This window comes from Oncorhynchus mykiss, chromosome 6 (genome assembly GCF_057628025.1).
Source record: "Oncorhynchus mykiss isolate SJ-2025 chromosome 6, ASM5762802v1, whole genome shotgun sequence".
Classification (NCBI taxonomy): Eukaryota; Metazoa; Chordata; class Actinopteri; order Salmoniformes; family Salmonidae; genus Oncorhynchus; species Oncorhynchus mykiss.
The window spans coordinates 27812249-27826011 of record NC_143027.1 but is presented as its reverse complement, the minus strand read 5'-3'; the positions used below and the strand labels follow the sequence as shown (position 1 = coordinate 27826011).

The following is a 13763-nucleotide window of genomic DNA, read 5'->3' as shown; positions in this document are numbered from 1 at the left end:
TGGCCCATGTTATGAATTCTGTTGCTGTACATTTCAAAAGTGCTGAACAAATAGTTATATTGACTTCGTCCATCCTAGCTCGCTCATTAACGTCTTAATCGAAAGTACAGATGGTCTCTTATCCACTTGTCCCTTTATGCCATAATTTGTACATCTCAATTGTCAGTAGAAACCACATTGTTTAAGCAATCAGCCATATCAGCTATGTTTTTGTCAAGGCAGTAAATGAGGCTGAATGAACTGTTTCGCTGCCAGACAAGGCTTCGCTGATAGCCAGGTGTAGGAGTGGTAAGGTGTTGGGACTGCTGTTGGGACTCTGCTGTTGGGACAGCTTTATGTAGGCCCTAACAGTTTGTGGGCACCGTTTGTCACTGTTATAGTGCAATTAATGTATCATTTAGTTTTGTGTTGTGTAGTGGCTTTGCTGGCATGCATTCCACAATTTTTTTTACCTGCATCTCCCAAATCGCCACTGGAGATAATATAACGTGAATCTCATTCTAGCTCTGTGAGAGAGGCTACCACAGCAACGTGTTGTTCCCTAGGCTACAATGTTGCGCAAACTATAAACCCGGTCCTCCCAACGCAAATTCACTCTTAGAATATCAGACAAGGACTGAAAATCTACGTTTTCACAATACGTTTTTTAGGGGGCATTAGAATTACAAAGGCAACTCGAATTAACTGTGATTGCTTTTATTGAAATGTTTACATTACAGTGAAGAAAAAAAGGCATGGGATGAGAGGTACCAGATCCTGGCAAATAAATTCCACAACGAAAAAGTCAAGGGCGGGAATCGGCTCAAATTAAGCACTGACTGTGCCATAGAATTGATACCTTCATCACAGTACATAACTCACATTTTTGAAGGTTTACGATTTACAGTCTGAAGTGCATGAAGATACCACAGTATAGCTTCGGGTTCTATTCAATCATATCTGCTTTTGCAGACTGCAGAGCTGTGGTTTTGGCAGTGCATTACATGTAAAGCAGACATTATCATTGGCTGCACAGAGTCACATTAACAGAAATCCCATGCAGTCTTGTTTACAAATTCGAACACTGGAACGTGAGATGTAGGCCTAATCTACACCTCGATTAGGATGATAGAAATTCTCATTATTTCGTTTAATGATTTGTCAATTTGAGCGTAATTATTTATTTATAGCCTACACTTTCTCATTCTGACCTTTTATGCGAATGGGGCAGTGTATGCATTTCGACCTCTCACACCTCCAAAACATCAGTGTGTCCGCTATCGTTGATCTGATTTAATCTAGTCATTAGAGATAAATGTACAGTACATTTGAACCATAATGAGAGGGACAACATTTTTATTTGCATTTTTGTTCAGGTATGTGTGGTTAGTCCTTAATTTCTGTATCAGATGTTAAATTTGAGTTACTCCTGTCTGTGGAATTGTTTGTGGAATTGCAATTGTTGTTTGTGGAATTGCAATATCCCTTCCTTGAAATGCTCCTCAAATCACTGCTCTATTTCCACCGAATGTTAGAGCACTCAAGGAGTGTGTTAGTAGGTAGCCTCAGGAGAAGGAAAACATTTCCCAAGTGTGTGTGTTATTAGCAGCATACAGTGCATTCGGAAAGTATTCAGACCCCTTGACTTTTTCCACATTCTGTTATGTTACAGCCTTATTCCAAAATGGATTATATTATTTTGCTCATCAATCTACATACAATATCCAATAATGACAAAGCAAAAACAGGTTATTGAAAATAAAAAAACATATAAACATATAAAAACGTATTTAAATAAGTATTCAGACCCTTTGCTATGAGACTCAACATTGAGCTCAGGTGCATCTTGTTTCCGTTGATCATCCTTGAGATGGTCAACTTGATTGGAGTCCACCTGTGGTAAATTCAATTGATTGGACATTATTTGGAAAGGCACACACCCATCTATATAACTGTCCCACAGTTGACAGTGCATGTCAGAGCAAAAACCAAGCCATGAGTTTGAAGGAATTCTCTGTAGAGCTCCGAGACAGGATTGTGTCGAGGCACAGATCTGGGGAAGGGTACCAAAAAATGCCTACAGCATTGAAGGTCTCCAAGAAGACTGGGCCTCCATCATTCTTAAATGGAAAAAGTTTGAAACCACCAAGACTCTTCCTAGAGCTGGCCGCCCGGCCAAACTGAGCAATCAGGGAGAAGGGCCTTCCTTGGTCATGGAGGTTACCAAGAACTCAATGGTATATCTCACACTACATCTAAGATCTACACATGTAGACTGGACAAGAGTGAGGCCAGTAAAGTAAAGCACATTTTATCCTAGTTTTTACAATCTTCCCAATTTACACTGGCCTTGTCTTGAATAATCTTTTGACTCGCAACATTCTCTTCTGAACAATCAGACATGTGAAGAGGTGTGATGTGAGTGATAGGCTTTTCACTGGAATAAGGGAGTGCTTGACAATGATTCATATTTTTATTATGATTCAACACATGTCTTCTTGGACCTCAAAGTGTAGTTTCCAACCATCAGAGATGAGGTTAGTGCTAATCGCAGGTCAGAGAAGCTAGCAATTTTCTAAAAAAATAAATATTCTCAGGAACAGAGTAACATGGACAATAGAACAGCGTGGATCTAACCAGTATTTAAATCAACACTGTGTAATCTCCTTCTGTGGGCAGTAGGCTGTATCCACAGAAACCAAAACCTATTCTGCAGACTATTTATTCTTAAGAGACCACATTCTGTTATTTTGGTAAAAAAATGATTCAACTTTATCCACATCAAGAATGGTCTACTTCAACAAGATGCTTTTACGTATCTGAAACCTTACAGCTGCATGTATAGAACAATGATAAACTGAGGTTTAGACCAAGCCTCTTAGTTTTGCTTACAGAGGTAACAGTAGTGGTTGAGTTTGTGGTCACATGGTGACTACTGTGTGCCAGGGACTGGTCCTAGTTGCCCAGCACAGGGCAACGCCAAAGGCTGTGGTACCCAGTACTGCCAGGCTGGCCTTCAGCACTGCACCGGGAGGTCTGTGGAAGTTGGCAGGGCCCATGGTGGCTAACATGGCTGCTGTCACAGTCAGGGTGAACAAGATGGATACTACTGTGTTTATGGCCACGATCTGACCAAATTTAGCAAAAGGCACGATGACACAGAAGAAGAGAGGGATGGTTGAAATGACTGTGGTGACAGCACTGGACACTATGGCAACTCCTACGTGGTTCACTGCGTCTAGGGTCCGTCTCTGCCTTTTAGCTGACAGATCCTGAGAATACAAACAGATTAATATTATGAGTCTCTTTATGCACTATAACCCTCAGGCGTATTCCATTAAACCCAGTGGCATCCATCACAGAATTACTTTTAAGTGAACAGAATATACTCAAGGCAAATCCTTCATTTACCAAGTTTGGCTCTCTAACAGTAGAATATATAATATGTAAATTCAATTCCTCATGTGCCAATAATAGATGCATATCAGATTGTGTTGTACGTACCATAGAGTGTTCTGGTGTGGCTGGTAAGGTCTCCCCAGCCAGCAGGTAGCCCTCCACCAGGTGCAGGCAGTAGTCCACTGAGGAGCCCACTAGGATGGACAGAGAGATGGCCTCCATGGCCCCCAACTCCCAGCCCAGCCAGTACATGATGGCCACCACCAGACAGATGACCCCTGCATATGGTCAAGAGATCACAGTCACATACTGACAGACCGATGACCCCCTAATCCTCCCACGGCTAAAACCACAGAACATACAGTATGTACATTACAACAGTTAATGACTGCCTCTAACATTACACCTCAATGACACATCAATACCGCATAGCAGTGTCTTACCCATAATGGTGAGCAGTATTGGCAGCAGCAGAAGCGTATGGGCAGTGAAAACAGACACAGCTGCCACACAGATGGCCAGGGACAGGAGCAGACTGCAGAGGGCGCTCTCCACACCTACATATAACCCAGGATGGAGTCAGTCAGCACAGGAAAGTTACATTCACAGAAGGACTGAAATAATAATCTTGTACATATATTTATTAGCTGCCTGACAGGCAGTCAAAAGATTTGATTGTGCCCTGGGTATTGAACAGCTATGTCCTCTGGCTTCTCCACTTGCCTATGATTTCCATAAAGATCTGCTTCCAGTGCTCACAGGTCTGGAAACCTCTCCGTAGAGCAGAGGACTCTGGGAGAGCTGAGAGCTGCTCTTGTAGGAAGGTCTCCCATTGGAGGAAATCTGAGCGAGTCTGGAAAGAGGATTTCCCCTTGTAGGTAGTCTTAGGAACAGACAGATGAAAAATACATGGGCTCAGTTACAGGCACAGATCAGGGCTATATCACTACATTAGAGGTGGTAGTATACACCAAGTACAACAGTGGCTAGCACTCACAGACTCAAAGGCCATGGAGAGCCAGCACACTCTGCCACCGTGTGTTCCCACGGCCCCATGGGACAGCTGGCCTGGCAACAGGTTGGGCTCAGGGAGTGAGTGGCAGTCTGGGTGGAGTAAGGGCAGGATAGAAGAAAGCTTGTTGCCTGAAGAGAGGGAGAGAGAGGACACATGTAACTCATATCAAATGTGGTTTGTGTATGTGTGCTGTTATATGTGTTTGACTGTGCCTGTGCAGTTTGTACCGGAGGGTAGACATTGGGCTCCTCCCGGCTTCACAAGCAGTTTATTAGCACTGATGACTTTACAGATTTGGCAGAGATGACCAATCTCTTGGAAGATATCAAAGTTTGGATCCAATATCACACTGCCCTATGGAGAGCATTTTAAAGAAAATGAAAACCACTAAAACAGTATTGATTATTAAATTACACCTTCATATCTTTATTGTCTCGCAGTTGGCCCCTCACCATGTCCCCAATGACGTGGTTGTCTGTGCGTTGGGTGCGGTTGACTCCCAGTATTCCAAAAACCACAAACACCATGGCACCAGTGTCAACCAGAGGACGGACTGCTGGCTGGCCACAGCCACCTCCACTACAGGGGTTAAAACCGGAGGTCCTGGACCTTTTTGTTGAGGTGGAATCTTTGAAACAAGGTACAAATTAGGAAAAAAGGTCACTCCATCACATTCATAAGCAACAATTCATTGTACACTCTTTTATTTCAGTATTCATGCAGTTCCCTGATGTCCTCTGGCTCCAGATGTTCTCCCGCTCTTACCTGTGGGGAGCGGTGTGTAGAAGTAGCCCCGTGTGGGTCCGTCAGGCCCGGAGCTGATCACACAACCAGGTGGTTCTGCACACACTCGGCTTGGATGAGGACTAAGCTTGTGCTGGGCAAAATACAGCCTCCTAGGAGGCACAAGGACAGCTGTGTTAACAGTTTGACCACAAACAGCTTGACTGTTCTCTATTCCTCCATCTGTCCCTCGTCATTCCTTTTACCTGCTGTGCTGCTGCTTAGCCGATGCCACATAGAAGCTGAACTCTGACCTCCAGCCGTGGCGTGGGTCACATGACTGGGAAGTGATCATCCAGCGAGGGCTGGGGTGGGACACACACACAGTCATGTGGGTGCTGAAGTTGCTGTGAGGTTCAATGTAAGCCTGTTTAGAGACACCAGAAGTTATATGATGAAGCTGATTATCAGAAGTTAGATATTCAATCATAACCCAGTAATACCGCTTTTTTATTTTGGGGTCATCTAACCTGAAAGGATGGAACTTCTCCATTCCTAGGACTGAGGCTTTTCCAAGGCGAGGGCATGCTAGTATTCAGAGAGAAGCGGTACAGAGTGATAGAAGCGCCTACATCCAGCTTAGAGACATACACGGTCAGTAGAGGCCCTGTCATGAAAAGATACAGCAGTAGTATACGCAGTAGATTAATAGAGGCACACATTCAAACATTGACAGAACATTGACAGGGATATATTCATGTGGATCCTGTTTTGATATGTTAACATAATATCCAGTACCTGTTGTGATGGAGGAAGTGCTTGGTGTGAATGGGCTCCGTAGAGTTGAGTTTGAAGTGTTTTTGGTATGTTGATGGGGGTGAAACCAAGCCACGGAGGGGGTAGTATGGGTAGGGCTGTGCAGAAGATGAGGTTTCTCCATGAACAGTCCTGCAGGGGACATTTCGATTCAATGCTAAATGATTGAGTTTGCTAAATGATGAGTTTATTATCCTGGTATATACAATGTCCTGGGAGTGTTGTAAATGTGAGCACTGAACTGGAGCATGCAAATACCCATAGCAAGAATAATAATGCAATGGAGTCAGCTCTTACCAAGAGTCGACTGTAAATTAATATCCCAGTCTAAAATGAATTGAAATGTTGCTTAAAGACATTTACAGCCAGACAGTTGCAGGACTGGGGAGTTTCATTTGGCTTTAAAGTGGTGGAATCAGTTTACTTTACACCCATCTGGGTTCCATCACACAGATTGATGGCGACATCTCACCAGAGCACATGTGGCAGGATATGCCCTGGGCACTGAGGTTGTTCCTCAGTCCCAGTAGAGTCTGGAGGTTGGTGTCTGGACGAAACAGTAACGGGGCATGAGTGGCCGGCCGCAGGAGGCAGCAGCACCCAGCAGACAGCAGCAGGACCAGGAAGTAGATTCCTATTGGCAGCAAGACAAAGACTGGTCGGTAAGAGATGAGGGGGGATCACTGAGGGGAGAGGAATACGATTAAATAGCTTTTCTGTGAGGAGGATTCAGGGATAGACAATACAAAACTCATGGACATTGCTGATAAAAGTTGAAAAAGGAATATGGGCATCATGAGATATGGTGGTCCTTCCAACTGCTGCAGACAGACAGAGCCCTTACCTAGAATGACTTTACGGTTCTCTACGGCTGGCTCTGCCACCCAGTGCCTCAGAGCCCACTGAAGGTAAATGCTGACCATGCCTGAAGTTCCCTGCTCTGGTGGTGAGAGAGAAGTCTCCACTGACAGGGACAGAATGGCTGCATCTATATCTGTGTCACAGGAGCCTGGATGAGACAGAGAGAGGGGCTGAATGGTGTTGGGACTCTATTACCTTTCATTATTTTGCCCTTCATTCATTTATGTCTGTTCAGATATGGATCTCACCTGGCTCCATCTCCACTGACAGTAGGGTCACGTCGTCATCCTCATCTGACAAAGGACTGTGGCTCACTGGCAGTCCTGCAAATGCCTTCCACCTTTAAGAGGAAGTGTATCAGAGAGATACAGCTTTAGAACCACACTTTGTTCATAATAGGAAAACAGAATGAAAAGACAAGCAGCACAACCATAGGAACTCTGTTCTCTAGCACAAAATGTAATAAAGATGGGATCACACCATTTGAGACAGGAATTCTCCCGGGGGTCAATACACTGGGTCCAGATACACAGGGCAGCGGGCATGAGGATTGACACCCAAAGCCAGCAGCAGCTGACGATGAGGGCCATGAATAGGCCAAAGTCATGCACGGCCGGAATCTGATTGGAAGAGTAAAAGACCTCAATACATTTACATAATGCTTTTCATATTGATACATATACAGACAGTTCCACCTCACAGACATTCATTTATTTTGCATTCCCTTTGGAAGGATAATACAATATGGACTGACAATAATTCTGAGTACCTGTGAGAAGGTGTTGGCAGCATATGCGGCTGCTGTGGTGAAGGAGGTGAGGAAGGTTGCCCGGCCAGCTGTTTTCACCGTGTACACCATCCTCTGGACTGGATGGACTAAGTGGGAAGCCTGTCTGAAGGTACTCATGAACACAAACACATCATCCACACCTGGAGACCACGGAGAGGGGAAACAGAAGAAAGAGTGGGATGTTATCTGTAACAAAGATGTTGTTTCTCAACTAGTTTGGTCATGAGAGAAATTCTAGTATTTTTTCATATTGTCACTCACCAATGCCAATGATCACAAAGGCTGCAACCCCATTGAGGATGCCCAGGTATCTCACCCCAAAGACCACATGGTAGAGAAAAAGAGCGACCAGGCAGCTCAGACCAATGCTAGTGAGCCCAAAGAATGTCAGGAACACTGTAGAGACACACCAAAGTGACTGACTGCGAGACCTCATGCATGTGGTATCAAAATAATAAGAATACTATACTGATGCTAGCTTATCAGATACCATGTATAACAGCACATGACCTATAGGAAATGTTGCATTAACATGCATGTTGTATCTAATGCAGGTGGGAGAGTGCATGGGACCTTACTTGAGAAGGAGGTGAGGAAATAGACCAGCAGAGTGATGCAGCCTCCACTGATCAGCGCCAGCAACATGTCTCTGTGGAAGGTCCGTCTCACCTCGTTATCAAACAGCTCTGTGCCCCCATACAACACCTTCACCTGGCTAGCACCCCACATATCCAGAGATAAGGAGACAGCGACAAGAGAATGAAAGAATAGTGGGTGTCATGAAATGTGGGTGTCATGAAAGGAGGGACTCTTTGATTATGCTTAATTACAATTGGTCTGGAGAGTTAAAGTCTTGTGAGAAATTAAAAACAGCATCAGTTCATCTTATGGCTATTTTATGTCTTTTAGAATGTGGTTCTTTTAAAGCTTACACAGCACAGCGTATCATCAGCCTTGGCAGAGGGCCCATAAGCAAAAACCCACCTGGTGGACTGCTGAGCCAGGATGTCAGCGTACTGAACCACAAAGTTCCTGAAGCGGCTTCTCTGCTCCTCAGGCCGGTCCTGGAGGGAGCTGTAAGAGGGCAGTGGAGCTCCAAATTGGATCTCACTGCGCAGGAGAGAGGAGGAGAGCCGGTCAGGGGCCAGACTCTCATCCACATACCAGTAGAACTGTGGGTGGGTGATCGCTAGACTCAGAGCACCTGGGAGTAAAAACACAAGTGAAGATCAAAGTGGTAATGTCGCTGCCTGCTCCCTTTAATATTCTGCTTGATCTCCCTCAAGCAGAAGAGCTCCCTACTAAATCATGCAGAGCAGCAACTGTACCTTCAGAAGTTGCCCAGTTTTTTAAACATCAGACTCACCATGGATGTCAGCCAGGTTGGGTCCCATGCCATCGTAGTAGATCCTGCCTCCCCGTTCACTGGGGAAGAGGTAGGAGAGGAGGGAGCTTGGAGGGGAGCAGTAGGAGGGGCCCAGGGGCAGGTCTCTCAGGACCTCCAGAGGCTTCCAACAGAACTGTTGGAACTGGGGATGCTGCATGAGCAGACGCTCTATGTGGTGGATGGTGCGGAGACGCTCTGGGGTGAAGATGTTGTTGTCCACCCCACCCTGAGCTACAAACACCAGCTCCATCCTCCACAGGGCCTGGCTCTGCAGATATGAGTAGTTGGGGGCAAACCTGCGCATCCTAGTCTGAGATCTCTCACTGTACCTGTCGCCCTCTCCTTCTATGGACTCACGACTCTCAAATTTTCCTAAATTAGTTGTATTTTTATCCTCCTCTCTTACCTCTAGTTTACCACCCCTAGCCTCTCCATGCCTCTCAGTCTCTCGCTGACTCAGGGCATCTCCGCTCTGTTCCATAACTACTCTTTTGAACAAGTTTTTATTCAGAGATGTTGAGGTCAGCCCTCCATGTGATGTCCTGTTGGATGTTCCATCTCCCTGCCTACCCAGCATGTCCAACAGCAGCTCCTGTAGAGTGGTGGAGTCATAGGGGTCCACGTCACGCCTGCGTCTGTCCCAGGACCCCAACTGAGTCTTTATGGCAATGGTGAGTGCATCAAACCGCTCAGCGGAGAAGTGGCTGTGAACCTCAAAGGCACTGTAGGAAAGGTCTATGTCCAATGGGGGGCAGTATAGGAACATGTAGGCAGAGAGGGCACAGGGGAGAAAAACTCCAACTCCCAGGACAACACCACTCACCCAGGGCTGTGTGTAGACCCAGCCCACTGCTCCCCACACGCCATTGCCTCCAGGGGTGCCGGTTCTCCCATTAATCTGTGTATCTGACTCCCCGCCCTCCTCCTTCTCCTCCTCTTCTTTCTCAGCATCCCAGCTGCTCTGGAATAACAACGTCTCGTCTTCCAAGTCCATGGCTGGAGCACCTGTCACAAACACACACAGTTCTTCCTCATCACTCACTCTCCGAATGTAAATTCTCTCCTGTCCTTGGGCAGAAAAACAGACATAAACTTACTACTTTTAGCTACTTTGCAACTACTTAGTATGTTAGGTAACCTTAACCCTTTTAGCTAACCCTTCCCCTTCCCCTTTAACCTGACTAGGTGATTTACAGAGCAGTCATAATAGTGGTGCAGGGTATTCTGCAGTACACAGCCAGCAAGAGCACAGCCATTAAATCTGTCCCTCAATAGCCAAGACCCACAGGGTTCTTATTCAGCTGACAGAAACGTCAAGGGGAGAATTTAGGAAGAAGATGGACCTTGTCTCAAGGGCCCAAAGCAGTGTACCGGTCTACCAGTTTAATATGCTGAACACTAAGGCTGGGGGCGTAGAGAGTATTGGCTGTAATTTCATGCCTCTCACTCATTCCTTCAGTGTGTGCAAAAAACAATATTTCCCCTAGAGTGCTCAGTGGCGTCTTTGTCCACGTCAGCAGTCGACTTGGGTTTGGCTGATCTTCAGCAAATTAAATAATCTCACTTGTCTAATTACGGAGAGTGGAGAGACGTGTGGAATGTTAGCGAGAGGTGGCATATGAGGGGTTTTATCCCTGGTGATGGACAGCTTCTGGTAGTGTTAAGCTATTGTTCCTTCCTCTTTTCACTCTACTGCAAACACAGGATACTGCAGTAACTTGGTATTCTGCAAACACAGGATACTGCAGTAACTTGGTATTCTGCAAACACAGGATACTGCAGTAACTTTGTTTTCAAGTGGCAATAATCGTGCTAACGACAAACTGGCAAGTCATCTACCATCTTTAGAATTTAGCTCCAGGGTCATCTAGGTGGGGCGGAGAGGACAAAAGAGTGGGTGCATAATTTTCATATCGCTCTTCAGCCTGGGTCTTGAATATTTACATTTCCGATAAGAAGTGTATTTGAATCGATTGTTAATTTGGTTGGTAAACCTATGGCCGTTGATCAAGAACAAAAATAGGCATTATGATTTGTTATCAGCCGTAGTAGCTAGCCATCTGTACACATTTGCAACTGCACCTGCACATAGTCACGAATACAGTCTATTCAAGGAGATCACCATGACAATGAGTCCACCCTGTGCCATGCCATTGTTCAGAGCAGAGATGGACACCCTCACTGAGAGAACAGAGCAGTTCAACATCTGTCTGCACTGGGAGAACATCTGGGTCTGCAGAAAACAAATTCATTAGACACAGGATCAATCTGTTGAGGGGAGAGGGAGAAAAAGAGGGGAAAGGAGAGGGAGAAAAAGAGGGGAAAGGAGAGGGAGAAAAAGAGGGGAAAGGAGAGGGAGAAAAAGAGGGGAAATGGAACACCTTACAACACCAACAAATGATGATGTCCTGTGTGAAAGGCAGCTTAGTGCAGTTTAATATTCAAGTCAGTTTAAAATCAGCTAGCTCTGTACATTTCCATATCTGCCATGTTTGTTTCCACATCCCTGGAATCGCTGATCAGTTGTGGTGAAACACCATGCTGGCCCCTCACACTTACACCACTCTTCAGTTATGCAGACTGTGCTATTAAAGCAGAGCTGTGTATTTCATGTTAACGGTCGCTGAGAACACGGTTACACAGACATAACATAGACGGTAGAGCATCCCTGGCTCCCTCCACCACCAGGCAGATTACTGCGATGCCTCCTGGAATAATCGGTCTCTGACACATTCTTTTCCCCTCTTGACGAATTCAGCCTCGCCGCTTTTCCAGCCATACAATATCTTTATTAGAAAAGCCTCAACTGCAGGGTAACACTCCAAGGACTGAAGCGAAAATGAGAAATGCGTTTGCAAGCTTCCAGAATCATTCAACTTTTTCATTTTTCTTTAATGCTTGAGAGCAGAGGAAGTCAATTTATGCTGTGCAGGTGGGGAAATAAAAATAGATTTATGGACAACAAAAGCATTCTCAAACGTTTCAATCAGCATGATTCTGGAACTTTGTCATTCTAGTCTGTCATTTATTTTTGGACCCATATTGTAGACACTGCCCAGCTGAATGTATAGGTTATTTTCAACTACATATTTTCCACAGCAAAGACAAATTCATTGGATGAGGTTGATCATTTTGTACATTATTTACAATGCTGTGACATATCAATTACCCTGATACAACTATAAAAAAAAGAACGCAGTGAAAGGTATATTAATATCCTTATGTGAATAACTTTCTAGAGAACTAAAGATATAACTGTCCTCCCAGACCAAATGCTAGCTTTTTGGGTTGACTATGGAATGTGAAGCACCAAAGCCCAAGGTTGAATGCCAGTTGGTGTCTATTGCTGTTGTGTGGCAGTGTGCGGTTTTCTTGGTTCTGTACTGCCTATGCTGAGTGTTAGTCTCCTGTGGATCTGATGTGGCACTCTAAACACTCCCAGCATGCCATCCAACACACCCTCACTAAGAGGCACATAAGGCTTTTATTTCTTGCTTTCTGGGGATGTGCCGATGCATGTGTATGCCTGTGTGTGTGCACAAGTGGGGGTAAGGAGGATACATACATACTATTTTTAGCTGTTGTCAGTAAGAAAGGTTATGCTCCAGTCTGCTCTCCTTCCTCCCCTCCCCATTTGGGAAAGGATCAATCTCATCCAATATGGATTTCACAGCTTCTCCTGCCCCACAGATTCAGCATGGTTCAAATTCACAAACCATGCAAGGGACATTAATCTCAGCCCAGCATGCCAGAAGACAGACCTTGCTTATGTATGAGCACTGAGTATATCACTAAAGGGGAATCACTGAGGGTGATGATTCTATTCTTCACAGATCCCTAGGATATAAAGGTTCAGCATAGTTCAAGTGTAAAGACCTTACACTCATGCTCCATTTGTACCTACTGTAATGACAGTCATTTGTTTGATATTTGCAAACACGGATGACCCCCTCAACACATGCAAGTACCATAAACCCAAATCTGAAATCTCACTACTGCTGCTACACCTGGGGGAGATGGTGGGTGATCGCAGAAGAAGAGTGATTGCCTGGAGATTTACAGAGCCATTCGAAGTTTGACGACAGATAAAAAAATAAAACCATCCCATTACAGCAAGCTACGGTCTCTGAAACTTCCACCTGAGAGCTCCATTTACTGCAGAGTACGGCAAAGCCGGAGAATCTTACCTGAGCTTGATGAGTAGATGTATGAACTGACGGGCTGTGCAGCCCTATGGAGTCCTTCGGGGATGCAAACCTGTGCTGAACAATTTCATTTCAAACTTGTTCTCCAGATGTTCACTTGATTCGCTCTGTTGATCTCTGTTTAATGTTCAGTGTTCTAGCTCCACTAGGGAGAGCGCCTGCACCTTTGTGCAGCCTCTCTGATACAAGACTCAATGTGTCTTGGCCACCATGACAATTATGTTTTGTTGTTTTCTCCTTTTCTCTCACTCTTCCCTCCCTCCTGTGCCTGGTTGTCCAGGCGACAGTCAGTGAGAGTATCAGTTCTTTCACTCTCCCAGCAGCTCTTCTCTCATGGCTTTGTTCAGGCTTCTCTCCTGACTGGCATACCGAGGGGAGGGGAGCATAGCCCTGGGCATTAAGGACACTACATGTGATGGGATACATCTCATCACAGCCTAACAGGTAATACAAAAAGAGGGCTGACTCTGATTCCAGCTCTATTTGGCAGGAAACACGTGTCTAACGTGAAGGTTTTGCCAACAGACTGCAGCAGATTCCCCCTTGGCTTCGAGAGGAATTGGTTGGTATAGTCTGGCCGGGGCTATG

General features: G+C 45.3%; 1 protein-coding gene across 1 annotated transcript; it reads right to left on the bottom strand.

Moving 5' to 3' along the window:
- Window positions 1-683: 683 nt before the first annotated feature.
- Window positions 684-13485, bottom strand: LOC110525647 (protein dispatched homolog 3-like). The gene is made up of 21 exons (XM_021605966.3): window positions 13158-13485; window positions 8950-9975; window positions 8568-8787; window positions 8162-8298; window positions 7845-7979; window positions 7563-7723; window positions 7274-7413; window positions 7042-7133; window positions 6777-6941; window positions 6405-6566; window positions 5915-6064; window positions 5647-5783; window positions 5383-5543; window positions 5159-5289; window positions 4846-5021; window positions 4621-4747; window positions 4376-4521; window positions 4102-4261; window positions 3822-3935; window positions 3484-3656; window positions 684-3251 (listed from the first exon to the last, which is right to left on the bottom strand). Exons 2-21 carry the CDS (start codon window positions 9962-9964, stop codon window positions 2901-2903), a joined length of 4053 nt encoding a protein of 1350 aa, XP_021461641.3. The 5' UTR covers window positions 9965-9975; window positions 13158-13485; the 3' UTR covers window positions 684-2900.
- Window positions 13486-13763: the final 278 nt, after the last annotated feature.

Excerpts from the sequence above, each read along its gene's own strand:
- LOC110525647 (XM_021605966.3), bottom strand. The coding sequence starts at position 9,964 with ATGGACTTGGAAGACGAGACGTTGTTATTCCAGAGCAGCTGGGATGCT. Across the intron at positions 8,299-8,567 it reads CTGGCTCAGCAGTCCACCAG|CCAGGTGAAGGTGTTGTATG; the intron begins GTGGGTTTTTGC and ends GTGGGGTGCTAG. Across the intron at positions 3,657-3,821 it reads AATACTGCTCACCATTATGG|GGGTCATCTGTCTGGTGGTG; the intron begins GTAAGACACTGC and ends GACCATATGCAG.